A 15,277-nucleotide genomic window follows, 5' to 3' on the forward strand; every position below is an offset into this window, starting at 1 on the left:
ATTCAAATCTTGTCAGAATTTCCCAATAGACACTGGGATTAATCATGGAAGCGCAGCACTGCTAGTGTTACTACATTATTTTAAATACAGAAATGGGGATATTGTCACACACTGGACGTGGCTGACACTGTCAGAGTTGGTAGTTGTGCCTCTGCTACATTACCATACTATAATCTTTGTATCCCGAAGAACCATAAACATTTTAAAAAGTAGTGCTTCTGTTTTTCGTTGTGTTTACAGCATTGTTTTTTCTAAATGCTGTGCATGTGCTGTCAAATTGTTGAAGATGTTTTCTATTTGCATGTATTTTCTTAAGTTGCATTGTGTTGAGCTTCCAGGGCCACCGTAGTTTAGGCTAAAACACATATATGTATTTGATATTCCTACTGTATGTTTGATTACACTACTTGTTATCTTTAAAGGACTAGTTCAATGTTTTGGGAAATACACTTATTCCCTTTGTTAGAGTTAGATGAGAAGATACAGAACACTCTCATGTCATTTGTCTAATATATATCTTGTTTGTTAAATTTGTACAAAAAAAGTGTAAGAAACAACTATTTGCTGTTTTACTTGTCATTGCCGTGAGGTTGCCAGGCAACCAGCAGAGACTCCAGTAAGTGACTGCCCTGTAAAAGCACAACCAAATGTCTTGGTTTTTGTTTGGATTAAACAAACAAGACATAATGTGTTCATTAGTGAGCTTTAGAGGTGCTGATGATAAGTGGATTACGTTACCTTCAGACAGAACCAGGCTAACTGTTTCCAGTCTTTATGCTAAGCTAAGCTTGACTGAACATACAGATATAAGAGTGGTATCAATCTTCTTATCTAACTCTAGGCAAGAAAGCTAATAAGCGTATTTCTCAAAATGTCAAACTATTCCCTTTAGGAGCAACTAGATCTAACCACAGACGTCTAATTTTTTAAACTGCATTGTATCTGTGTTATTTCTCTACGCCACTGAGGAAATGTTTGCAAATATCCTGCAATATTAACGAGGAGAAAATGCAGTGTGTGGGGAGGAGTAGAAGGATTTTTTAAATGGTTACCACAAGTGTAACAAATACTTCTATTTACTTCTATTTAGCACTTACCAATGCAGGTCCGACCATCAGTGTGTATGCGGAAGCCTTCGCTGCACTCACAGTGATAAGAGCCCAGTATGTTGACACACGTTTGCTGGCATCCTCCGTTGAGCTCCTCACACTCATTAATATCTGAACACACACGTATTTACATATATACACACACATATATTCATAATCAGGCACAGGCAAATGCTCATTAAGAAAACTACTCATTCATAGAACAGTATATTGCCATAAACCACAAGACTGCACAATAACAAGAACCACTTCAGCAGACATTAAAACATCAGAATTGTTAGGAATGTCAGTCTGCTTCTGACTGTGTCAAAAACGTCATTTACAAGCATGCTAGTCATAAACATGGCACAATTAGAAACCCATATAAACGATCTCTCTGCTTGAATCATCTCAAATTGGAGATTTGCCGAACAATGACAGATTGAGAACTTTGGTCAATTGCAGGGAAATAATGCTTAAATGAATGGAAGCTTAAATTGCGCTGCTTTTTCAGAAACAAGACATTTATTACATCCCTTATAAAATCTCACATCCAACTTTGAGCCGTTCTAATTAGACATTCCATCTGCAGTGAGCCAAATAAAGGGAAATGAAAAACACATTTTCAGTATTACAGATTTAAAGAGTTGTAATTGCATAATTTTGACCAGATCTCAAATTTCTTCTCTGTTCTACCTTTTGCAGACATCGACTTTTGAGTAATACATGCAGTTCAGCTGCTATCACCACTTTCCAGTGAAGAAATATACAAAAATCTTACTTTGAAAAGTTTTTATCCTTTTCCTGCTATGGCAGCCAATGTGTCAGTGCTCCTTTGAGCAAGACACTGAATCCCCACCTGTTTCAGCAGCACAATACCACACTGACTCTGTGCTCTGACTCCTCTAGGAAAAAATATACATGTATAATGCCTTTGGGGTGAATGATGAATGGCTTATCATGCTTTTTGTACAGGAGCATGCGTGCAATCAATTTGTTTCCAGCACAGGAGAGAACTGCTTATGGCTGCAACATACCTGAACACTCCACTCAAGGACGATCAGTCTTTATTACACATCTGGACAACACATCACACATCCTCCTTACCTCCTCCTGGTTGTCATCTCTGACACACAAGGGCTTTTTGGGCTTACACTGGTGATGACATAGGAGATGTGTGCAAGGAGGGGGAAATAATATTGCAATTTCCCTTTGTTTTGTTTTTTTTTTGGGGGGGGGGGTAAACACTAATAACATGTGGTTTAGTTTATTTGAGCAACACATCCAACCTTTAGGTTCCTCAGAGGTCAAAGCACTTCCAAAATAGTGCAAATATGAGAAATCATTTTCAAATAGTTTACGTGTGTGTGCGTGTGACTGCTTGTTTCCAATAACGGGAGCTGGGGGGGGTTAAATTGGAGGCCTTTCGCCAGTAAAAGAATCTTTTCATACCCTGCACATAGACTAGTGTGATCAAGTTAAAGGAATTCATATTCGTTTGCCCAATTTATTTCCCAATTTATTTAGACATCTGCCTGAGTGTTGAAACAAATAAACACTACACAAACGCCTGTGAGTAATCACATATTCATGAACACATTGGCAGCTCTTGTAGAGGATGCCTAACATGCAAAACAATAGACGCAGGGGGAGGTTTGTCAGTGTTAATATACTTATTGGTCTCCTCATGTGAAAGGATTTCAGTGGGAGACACACAATGGCTGCTTTTCACCAGTGGGTGAGGTGGTGTGTGTGGCAGAGGGGCGGGAGTGGTGGTGGTGGTGTCAGAGGTCGAGGGGCATGAGGTCTGGTATCGCTTGACACCGCCTGGCTCTAAGCAGAGCTGCTTAGCTAGCATCTACAACTAGACAATGTAGCAGACCAAACATTTGGGAATGTTGCTTTGGCGGCAGAAAGAAATGAACAGGTGGTCTTCAGAATGAACGCGACAGGAACTGAATTTACCAAAAACAAAAGAGGAGCAGAGGCACTCTGGTGTGACAGCTAAAATGTTAATGTGTTACCTTATATGATAGGATTTATCATATGTGTTTGCTTTAGATTAGTATGACTGACATGATCAAATTCTTTTAAATTTGATTATATTTTCATGTGAATTAAGGTTAAAAACAGTAGTACAGAGAGGCAACTCAGTGGACTTTAAATGTCAGGGGAAGTGATCTCACACAGCTCTCAGTTTACAGAATGGCATACTAACTTTAAAGGTCCCACAAAGATTAAAAAACTTTAACTCCTTCACAGATTTATTTTTCTTCAGGAGTTCAAACCCAAACTCGCTGTCTTTCTCCATAAATACGACCACACATACAATTCACACAAAAGCTCGTAAAAGAAGAATTTCACAGCTGCTGAAGCTGCTTCCGTTTGTCTTCTCTAATGGTTAGCTCTCAGACTTTAAATTATTAGTAAGTGACAATATCCTGTCTTAAAGGGTAAAGGTCAGGGGCATTTGTTCACACCTCTAAAGAACAAATGGGCCTCAGTGCCCAACACTACCTCAGCATATTTCTATCAGATGCCAAACTGTGAAAGCAGTCTGAGAAGTTATTAGAAAGTGGTGCTGCCTGTGTGGTTGGATCAGCCCTTTACAGCCTGAAGTCTAGACAGTTAAGTAGGTCTTCAGTTGGTCAACCTAGGCTAGAGAATTTTAATCTAATTACCTAGAATGACTAAATATAGGAGCATTTACTTCATTCAAATGGTTGACTTTGACGTATTATCCAAGCACACATTCATTTTATGCATGTAGAACACACGTGTGTTGTTACTCTTTGGTAATATGTTTTTAGCATGCCAATTGTGTGGCGTAAAAAATGTTGGATGTTCATCAAATTATTTTTTCTTTCAAATTCCAAGAGCTAGAACGTTCAATTTTGTATACTAACATAAAGACAAGGAAAAAGCATGAATTAAATGCACGCTGAAGGGTCATTGAACAGTGGGTCCTCATATTGTTTATGAAAGAGTCTCGACGGACCGCTATACGACCTGCAAGGCGAGGGTCACGTGATCGATGGAGACAGCAGGAGGTGTCAGTAGGTCACTTTTTGGTAGCCTTGCTAGCTTGTTTACTTGTAGAAAAGGGTAAATAATGGAGAACCACATAACACAACTGTCCTTGGAAAATTAGTAAAACTGTGTAAAGCTTGTGCCAATAATGATAAGAAGACCTCAAGTCGATGAAAACAATGCATGCTTCAGAACACTAAAAAAACTTGGCAAATGTTTATGAGGTGGGAAATGTATTCAACATGTTTGTTAGGCCTTAAAGATACACTCACTTCATTTTGATGAGAAACACTGAATGTAAACATTTTTTTTAAATAATGAAACGTCACGTGATACCTTTAACTTCGCAATTTACCTCATTATGTGCTATAATACATGCTGTACAATTGCACTAAACAGAGGAATACGTATGACTAAAGACTAGTAAGGCAGGGAAGGGGATGCTTGAGGTGACGTGTTTTTATTTTATCTGTGCAAAGACAGCTAAAAGGTTTCATAATAAGACAATAATTTGACTAATGTGTACTTATCAGTATCTTGGTGGAAGAGTTTCCCTAATTTCACTGCACTGGAGAGAACATAGATAAGGACTGGAGGACATGAGAGCCTGCGTCTGTAGAAAAACTAATCAAAACTAATAAAAAATAATCATTTCATTCAGAGGGGGGATTTAATTTTAAACATTTGTAAAATATAAAATCTAATTAGGCTTATTTTGGTTCACTGCTACTGTAGTGAAAATTTTGTCTATATTCACAGACAAAATTAATTAAGAAATTTAAAATATATAACATTTTCTTCCATTACTGAGATGGTGTTGATCACCATATGTGACAGGTATTGTTAAGTGGGGCTGCAAAATTGGAGACAGCTGTTGGTCTTACTCTTTCTATGCATGGTCATGTTTTCTGCTTCATAAACCACTCTGGAAACTTACCCCCAGATTACACTAAGCATTCAACAATAACTCAGGATATAGAGTGGGTAAAATTAATTGCACCTGGCCCAAAGAGTCTATGTGGGCTCAACACTGAACTACGAAATTAATCCTACACTTGCCACCCTTGTATTGGATGCGTGGCTCTGTGTCCATGCAAGACATGTTGCAGTATGCATCATGTGTGATAGTTTGTGTTTGTTTGAAAACATAACAGGCATCTTTAACACCAGGTAAATTTATTTTCATTCTAACATTTAAAAAAAACTACTCTTAAAACAGTACAAAAAGCCCCAGCTGGGCAGAGAGTCTGTGTTTGTGCACACCAGCTACATCCAGACTTACCGTGACATGCTTTGCCATCTGGTCCCAGTCTGCTGCCTTCAGGACACTTGCAGTAGTAGCTGCCAATGGTGTTGCAACAGTACCCCTCACAGCCGCCTTCATCCACTTCACATTCGTTAACATCTGAAAGAAAGTGATTAAAAGGCCAGTTTTACTAACATAATGCACAGTCCACAAAACCCTGCAGCTAAATCAATTGAGAGGACAGAAAGGTTTCTAGCCCCCTTTCAGCTAACCTTTCTCGCTCTTTGCGGAGTTGATTCATGTGTTGTTTAGTCCTTTCCGTTTTCAGCAGGAAGGATATCAACAAAACTTTTACAGAGTTTATTTTCACTCGTCACTTTGTAGAGCGTGACCCCGTTGCCTCTCACGGCAGTCTCTGTGACAGAAATGCTTTGATGTCAGTGAACTCCCAGAGGTAAAAACAGTTGTTAGTGAGTCTGTTGCCAATCTTTAAGAAGCAGTGCAAGAAACAGGAGAAGCTATAACTTGCATCTTCCCACACGTTGCGGTTCACCAACTTAATTCAGAGGGCCGAGATTGAGAATTGAGAAAAAACTATCTAGAGTCTCCAGAATCTTCCACCTTATCACATAAAACATATGCCAGTACTTCCACTCTGTCATTAGCGTGCATTTAAATCCAGTCAGCTATTTCCAAATAAGCCTAATGTTGACCCACTCTGTAGAGTTTTCATGGTCTTCCCATGTTTTGTATGCTCTTACTTGTCTCTGAGGGTGAAATGGTTTCCAGGTTTGTTCCTTGTTCCTAGCTCTTGTACTCCAACAAAAACCCTCAGGCTGCTTGTTCTGGTGCTGTATAATGATTCTTATCAACTGTGCATCACCACCAAAGAATGTCTTTAAACACATTATATTTTACTTTACATGCAACAGCAACAAAAGTGCTAATGTGACACACAAGATATCGTCATTTTCCTATTAGACTGATCACTGGCTAACAGGAAAGATTTGCTTAATGTTGCGGTTGGTATTGATGGTAAAGTAGTTTTGTAAAATAATTTTAGCTTTCTGATTAAATATTTGCAGGAGTCATATTCAAGTAAAAAAGAAAAACATTGCGGTTAATTGAAACAGAATTTTCTTGTTTGCTAAATATATGGTGTGACATTCAATATATCAAAACACTCCAGCACAGTCTATTCTAGCTTTTCATGTTTTAAGTCGAAAAAACAATGATGTTTCTGTCAACTTCACTAAAATCATTGGTGTTCAAACTGTTATATGTTGACACCATTCTTGGCCAGCTATGATAAAAATACATGCACCCCTGATATTACTTCATACTTCTGTTATAAGTGGAAATGGTAAGTGTATTAAAAGGACGTAAGAGGAATCAGATGCCTGTCAGATGGAGTTGAATGAGTACCTTCCTAGAAATCCTTTCCGATTAGAAATTATGATTCTCTTGTGTGAAAAGCAAAATGTTCCTGGACACAGTATTCCATTTAATGTCCAAAGGTCTTTGTGTAAACTGTATGATGTTCTGATCCATGAAGAAACTGATTAAACTGCTGATGTTGCCCCTGTAATTCTAGTCCAAGTGGCAGCAACATAGCCAGACTTTTCAAAGATGACACAGTGTTCTATGTTTGGTTTAGAAAAAGGAGATGGTGACAGAGAAATGCATTACACTTGCATGGACACCTCCTGTCAAAGAGGAAGACTAAGGTAACAGAGGGGGAAGGAAAAGTTATTTAGTATTTTATCCCCATCTGTTAAAAGACTTAATGGGACCCCTTAGCTGTGCATTGAGCAATAGTTTGTTTATCTTTGAATAACAGGAAATTTCAGAAGCCCAACTTGGAGAAACAATTTGGAAAGAAAAAGAGAGGAGACAGCGAGAGGTAGAGAGCAGCATGCTTTACAGTAACACGATGTTTGGGTGCTTGATTAAGAGCACATGACAAATCAAGGTTTGCCTATATAATCATGGTGTATCAAACTGCAGATAGTTTCTCTGAAAATTCACCCACAGTTGCCTATGGCTCTTCTTTAATAAACATGGAAGTGCATCTGATCAGTACCAAGTTTGTAATTAAGGTTTTTAACATTTGTTTAGGCTTTATAAAGCAGTGTAATGTCCCATTCCCTAAATATCCTGGCGTTCAGGTATTTATGCAAAGGTTAATCTAAAGCACATACAGTTAAATGCATCGCCACTAAGCAAAACCCAACCTCGAAGACCCCTCTGGTAAAAAACCTGAAAACAATTTCGGTTTTAGGTTTCAACATGCTAAACGAGTAGACTCGGGGCATTGCCAGTATTCTCCTGTTGGTCCATTCAGGGACTTTGGCAGTTATATCCACGCTGTATTTTACCTGTTAGCTGTATTTTATCTTTAGCCAGAAAGACACCCATGGAGCACGGACAACTTGGCCAGTATCATACACAGACAACAGGGTATGATAAACAGTGCCTATTGCTCATATAACATGTCTCTGCCTCCATATGTGTGTACGTGAATAAATATGTACAAAAAATACACTGATACTATGTGAGAAAGATCAGAGCTACTGCGTCAAAATGGCACAAAACCACGGCAGTGCATCAGGGCAAAATTGTCTCCAGCTGACCATGTGAGATGCATTATCGATACTCTATTCAGATCGTTCTAATTGATGGGATGCAAAGCACAAGGACGAGTGGTGCTGAATTATTACAACCACATGTATTTCCCATATATCTTCCCTGTGGAGAGGAAGAGATATGACAGCATTTGTTGCAGGAGGTGAAACAAACCATAGAGTACGAACAGCAGCTGAAGTAAACAAGCTCACAGAACAAATGTTTATCTTCTACAGTAGTTATTAAAGGGCAATAGTAGTTTGTTTCCCGATATACAATTCTTATGTAATAAAGTCTGCAGTAGGTAATGCCTCGGCAACACTGGCGAGAAGAAAAGCAATACTTTGTACTTAAGTGCAGTCTGTAGAGTTCTGCAGGACCTCAGAAACTAAGGATGGGTCGCCATATTTGTTTTTCAGGCCACACCCACACTTGGTTTCTAAGGGCGGGCAGTTATCTGGGTCATCTGGAGAGACAGACTTTGTTTCACGAAGTTCTATAGAAGATGATCTAATGGCAAGATTGTTACAGATTTAGGCTTAGCTATCCTTCTGGTTACAGTTTATGCAAGCATCTTTACCTTAGTTGTTATACTGAAAAATAAGGAATAATAGCCTTGTTGGGATTTTATGCAGGCACAATTTTGCAATGCGTATTGTTTTCCTCAGCAAAGGATTAATAAATGGCAGGGTGTCATCTGGCCTCCTTGGCTGCATTGCCCTGCCCTGGCCTTTACAGGCCTTTACTGACACAGTAGTCCAGCGTTCAGCACATTCCCCTTCACTAGGGGGGGTCTCAGAAACCTTCTGTCTCACTGTGAAAAATGCACACACACATACACATACACACAGAAAAACAACCCTGCTCTGCACTTTTCATTAACTCATAGGGAAGTGACATGGGCCCGTAACCTCAGGGCCATGCCCCCTTACACATCTCCACTTTGATCCAGCAGCTCCTGAGAGCCCTAATGAGCTCTCCATATCAGCTCAGGGTCATTTGCCATCATCATCAAGATACTGAGCAGAGAGCGAAACCAAATATGAAGAAACATTCATTCAAGGCCCTGTCAAGGCATTTAGGAAGGCTAACCAAACTGCACTGCCAGAACTCATCACCATTCCTGAATACAACCCTTGTTTTAACTGTAACCTCAACGAAAACTTTTACCCAAATGAAACCTCAAATAAAGACAGAACTCCACACAGTTTCATGATCCAGATTTCTGAATTTAGCTATTTTTGACTTTGTGGCTTGGCCTTTCACAAGAGTCTTCAATCATGCTCTGGCCCAACCTGACAGTCATCAAATGAACATAATTCTGGAGTAAAAGTGCTTAAACATGAGAACGAGAATAGATGACTTGTGAGTGCGATTACTCTTGGACCAAAGCTTAAAAAAAAGATTTAACTATAGAATGTATCATCATTTGAGAGACTTAAGGGATTGAGTTATGAACATAAAATGAAATATAAGTAGATTTACTGAACGTAAGTCTGCCATGCATGCAGCCAAAAAAATATCCCAGTGGTTTGTACAACAATCAGTGTGAGGGAGGTGAAAATTAGCGCTTATTTGTAGCATAAAATAGATTTATAGCAGGGCTATTATCACTTTTCTCTGGCTCTAGAAATTACAAGAGAAAAGAAATCCTGAAAATGTCACTAAAATATGCAGAAATACAAGACTTTAAACTGTTGGATTAGGTCTGCTAAATAGATTTTCTCTGAAGACAAAGCTGAGAAGAATCCACACAGTATCTGCACACTTTTTGAGCACATATTCAATGACGTTTAAGATATTTTAATACCTAAAAGATATTTCCTTGGCAAAATGGGCTGAAGCAAAAAGAAAAGGATTTCCTATTGTGGCTTAAGCCCATAAATTAAGAAGCAGAAATATTGGATTTTTTCATATTTTTTTAATAACTAACAAAGATGGTGAAGCGATAAACACAAACTTCAAACATATCTTCAGAAACTTACATGTGAAGTCACAGATGCTCTATGTTTATCTACAGTCTGTGAACACTCGTTTAAAACTTGGTACTTAGATTTCCTGAGCTTTGAATGGGAGTTTTGAACTATTTTTATTCATTGTTGTACATAAACTAGATTGCTAGAGTAGAAAAGTCAACATAAATAGTTCCAGATGGCGCACCGTGTTAAACCTTCCCCTCATGCATAACAACACGTCTCAGATGCTCACTGTGAAACATAGCCTTGAGTGGTTTATTGCTTTATTAACCCAGTATATTTCATTACACACGTACCTGTAAACAGCCCCTTGCTCTCTCTCAGAACCCAAAGACAATCTGATTAACTGCCGACCCACACAAAGCTGAAAGATTGTATTCATGGAAACCATCCTATGTGATTTTGAATCTGAACTGTGTCACTCTTGGCAGATGTTGGCATTAAGATTGCTGCCTTGGTTCAGCTGTTAGATACACACATGCATGCATGCAATTATTTCTATAAGTCTCCACAGACCAGACCGATGTCAGTAGGGGACCTTTCATCCTCCAAGATAAAAGGTCTCAAATAGACAAAATATAAAATGATCAAAATGAGTCAGGGGCCTTTTTCTTAATGCATCTATCACACTACACTTCACTTCATTCCTTTAGCAAATATGCTTTTATTGGTGAGGTTATTGGGGAAAACTTCCCTCATGATTCTCTTTCTGTCAAGCATACATGTTCCAGGACAACATGTTATGAGAACATGGAAATCCGACAGACACAAACTAGTCACCCAGTATTATTTTGGTACATCAAAGCATAATTTATTAAAAAATGTTATAAAGCACTGTGATCCTCCTGAACTAAATCACAGCGCTCCCTTCAGCTCCAAGTCGCCTGATACCCAAACACCTGCTGCCTTTTCCTCGATATTCACCAGTCCTGACTCCCTCGTGTGGCCTCTGAGCCTCGTACCCACAAACATGGATCATCAATCTTCATCTGACGGATGAACTGACAGGATAGATGACACATACCACATACCTCAGCACAGTCATTCTTTTATACATTTTGGAAACACATCCATATGTCTTTGAAAGTATAGTACACTCCTTCACTCTCCATCACTTATTAACTCAGTATATGTTTTTCAAATGTATTAATTGTTATACATCCCTTGAAAAAGGTCATTCATAGCTCAGAATCAAATGGAAAGTGCGGGTCTCCTGTTGGTTTATGAATGGTGGTGATAATGGTTTCCCATCAGGTAACAGAGAGAACAGACAGCTGCTTGAATGTTCTTGTGTTCTCTGCAGACAAACTTCGGCCACCGAGCCCCGATTCCTGCTTATCTCATTAGGTGTTATTGACATTACTTGTCCTCTACAGTACGGTACCTCCCCTTTCCAATTTCTCCAAGGACCAACACTCTTCCTCCCTCTAAAAAAAACTATTTGAAGTACTTTGACATTAAATGAATCAACAAACCTTCAACCATGTGTCCATTCCTCTCATGTGAAAAACATTAGACAAAGAAAGTCAAGATCAATAACTGAATCAGCAGGCCTCAGCTGCGTGGCATGTCTCTCAACGCTGTTCAATGAATGCGGAAAGTTTAGATCTCAGTGGTCGGAAGTGATTTACTGTTTCTTCCTTACTAGATGGAATTTGAGTCTCTGGCAGGAATGACTTGTATTTCCTACATTTTCTAAGTCTTTATTCCCACATTTCTATTGTAACAAATGGACACAGAAAAGGAATGCGACTTACCAAACAACTTGTCTACAGTATGTTTGTTATCACAGCTCAGCTGGCAAATATTATTTAAGAAGAAAGTCTGCAATGCTCATCTCTTAAAACCTACCTCCCAACAATTGATTTTGCAAGCTTTTTTATTTAACCAAAAATGACACATTACCAAAAGTAGACAACATATGATATTGCACCATCCACTCTTCAAATAAACCAAAGGTGGACAAATGAGAAGTGTCATAACAGGAAACCTTATTTAACTTCTCTTTTGAACATCAGAAGGACTATTGCAGCAGAGCCAGCTCATAAAGCTGTAAAATAACTATGGTGCGGCCATGAGTTGTAATATTTCAATGCTGAGACGTTCCACCTGATGATTTGATAGGGTCACTCCCATTTCCTTTGCTCCATCAGTTCTTTGAATTATTTTTTGGACAGCCAGTGATGCATTCATTATTCTAATCTGCAAGCTAAAAAAGTGGAGCAACAAAAACTCATTGTTTATTATGATTATTTCTACTCTGTAGAGCTACATTGCTGTAGCTGCATTGCTGCTGTGATATGTGCATTTACTGTTTTGTTTCTATGTCTTTGCAGTTGCCTTGATGACCATTGAGTAGCACGCACAAGGTTTGATGTCACGTGTGTTTGATTTGGATCTAATGATCCAATTAATCATTGCTTTCAGTTCAGCGTGCCGTCGCTCATGTTAATATGAATGTGGTTCAATGTCGGTCTGTCAGTCGGTCTGTCCACCATGTTGGTCCCGACTGAAATTTCTCAGCAACAACTGAATGGATTACCATGAAATTGTGTATAGACATTCATGTTCCTCAGAGGAGGAATCCTACTAACTTTGGTGATCCCCAGACTTTTCCTCTAGCGCCACCAGCAGGTTGACATTTGTCTAGTTTGGGGGATTTTGACCAAATACCTGCTAAACTAATGACACTTTCGTCAGCCTCAGCTGTACTTTGTGTTTAGTGCTATATCAACTAACATGCTAACATGCTTAACTAAGATGTTGAACATGGTAAACTTTAGCATGTTAGCATTGTCATTGTGACTATGTTAGCATGCTGATGTTACCATTTAGCTCATTTAGTTGTGTCTAAGTACAGCCTAACAGAGCTGCTATAGCATGGCTGTAGACTCTTTCTTTTATTTTGGAGATGCACCAATCAACCTATAGTATGTTGCTGTTGTTCAAAGCTTAAAAGCAATAATGATAACAACACGTCTTAACCATTTACAGAGTCGCAGTCACATATGCTTTACCCTTACAACTAAATGCAAAAACTTTGCTTTATCTCTTGCTATATTTTGGGTGGATGCACGTTTACTGCAACAATGCTTATTTCTGTCAACTCAGATTTAAACAAATAACACCAGATACATAGATTTCATATTGGGACAATAGGTGGCTACCATGACAGAAAATGAAATTTACTTTCTGGTTACTTTAAAGAGCATTTAAGCAGAGGAAAGAACAGTCCATCAAGTGCTGTTAGGAAAAACACAAGATCCTGTGAACTAGACCAAAGGTCAAAGGTCGTTCATAGACAGCTGAGGGGCTTTGAGGAACCTGTCGGAGAGAGGAACGTAAGCTTCAACAATCAGCTCAGTAGCAAATAAAGATGAGACAAAAGTGGGATTGTTTTCAAGATGTTGCATTGAATGAAATGGACAGCTAGCTTGAGAAAGGGATACAATCAATCATGGCTTTCGACACTGAGGAAGAATACCAGTTATTCTTTAGGTCCTCATCCAAGCACACAATAATATAGTGAAGAAACACAGAGCTAGTATTTGATGGTGCAGAGTCACACAAGTGTTTCATTATCTGTTGGATGGGTAACTAGCATTGTGAAAAATTACGTTATTTCTCATTCTTTTCTCACTGTAGTGTGTAAAGAACCAGTAATCCGGTACATTTTGGACCACATGGTTGCATGCCTCTACCACCTCACCCCAGCAGCTCACATGTTTTCCATTTGTCCCTTCAACACAGAATTTATGCTCTAATATAATGGGGATTTTCAGAGACTGTATAGTTTATGTTTGAATCAGATGGGACAGTTTCACTTGCTGTACACATGTTTTTCTTTTTCAAAATTTTTATGGTGTTAATAAAAAATAATTTGTTTCCTCACAGCACGGGACAAATGATTTGAGTGATGAAAATTTGGGTGCTATTTTGTTTTTGTAAGCAGACACTTTCACCCACTGGATTCAGGTTGCACACCTAGCCCATAAAATTAAGTACATGCATTGCTTGACATGATAACTGAATTATAGATCTAAGACGTAAAAGGTGATTTTCATCTATCAGTCCTAAACAGAACTGCAGTGATCACCACACAATTGAATGAACTGTGAAACTTCATGAATTGATAAATAACAGCGAACAACATACCTGAGATGGCATTCCATTCAAGGGCTTTTTAGAGTGCAAGAAAGTGTCTACTCACACAAGCACAGTGGGAGGGTTAAGTCACTGGGGTGCACACATTAGTCTGCACAGCTATTAATCACACAGTCTTGAGTCTTGAAAACCCCATTAATCTGCAACTGAGTTGATATTACCAGATTTAACACATTAATGAACAAATGTATTCTGAAACAACACCTGGACACCTGCCCTTAAAGTTTAACTTTCTGCCCTTTATCTCCATGAAAGCCTCTGTCAATTTGGTCCTTCTACATCTGGAAAAGCCATTCTCTTTGGTTGACCAGTAGATAGAAAATGTCTTCCACAGGAAAGAGGGAAAAAAACAACAACTTAGGGCTGATTTCACAGACATAGATGAAGCATAATTCATGTTTAGAATGATTGTTCTGTAAAAGAAATTACAAAAAACAACCATCCTCACTCCCTTGTTCGGTAGCCAAACAGCTTTTGGGTCCAAAAGTCAGATATTTATCCAGCATTCTGACTGATGAAGGTCAAAAGAAGTTTATATTTCTTTAGCTACCTTGCTCAAAGGCCATTATCAGTAGTCTTTAGTAAAGTGAGGACGACTGTAATATGCCCACTTGAAGGATCCCTACCAGTGTCCTCCTTTTCACAAGCTTATTTTCCTAAACCTAATGCTAACACTACATGGGCATAGCCGACCCAAGTTCAAGAAGAATGAACTCCTTTAATCTGAGAGTGCTCCACTGCTACTGTAGGAATCTCACAGTGAGCCTTGGGAGCACATGGTCAATCACACAGACCATTAGCTCCAACCCGCTCAGCATTAACCTGGTAAACAATGGTGCCTTAATGCATTTGGAGAGATGAGGTTGTGCTTGTTTAGTGTGTGAGAACTTCCCTACCATATGGCAGCCATTAGGTCAGTAATGAGCTTCTTCCTCTAATAGCTATGCTAAGCCTGTAACACTCGCGTTGTTCAGTCTGTCCTCCTGTCAGACCAGCTACCTTCCAACCTGTGTTTTGGCATATGATTCCTACATCCACATACTTAATGGCAGACTTGAGGAATGAAAACAGGAAGGTGAAGTACACAGGGCTTAAAGAAAGCAATATTAGCAAATGACAAGTGAATGCTGCCATGTTAGTCTCAATGT

At 38.9% G+C, this 15,277-nt stretch overlaps 1 protein-coding gene across 7 annotated transcripts in view; it reads right to left on the minus strand.

Annotated features, from left to right (window-relative positions):
• megf6 (multiple EGF like domains 6) overlaps nt 1–15,277 on the minus strand; it is a 60,230-nt gene that overhangs the window by 32,504 nt on the left and 12,449 nt on the right. For all 7 annotated transcript variants that reach the window (XM_044203064.1, XM_044203065.1, XM_044203063.1 and 4 more), the window contains exons 5-6: nt 5,401–5,523; nt 1,098–1,220 (exon numbers count right to left, since the gene is read on the minus strand). In XM_044203064.1, coding sequence (XP_044058999.1) covers nt 1,098–1,220; nt 5,401–5,523 — 246 coding nt within the window. The remainder of the gene's footprint in view (nt 1–1,097; nt 1,221–5,400; nt 5,524–15,277) is intronic.

This window comes from Siniperca chuatsi, linkage group LG7, assembly GCF_020085105.1.
Source record: "Siniperca chuatsi isolate FFG_IHB_CAS linkage group LG7, ASM2008510v1, whole genome shotgun sequence".
In the NCBI taxonomy this organism is placed as follows: domain Eukaryota; kingdom Metazoa; phylum Chordata; class Actinopteri; order Centrarchiformes; family Sinipercidae; genus Siniperca; species Siniperca chuatsi.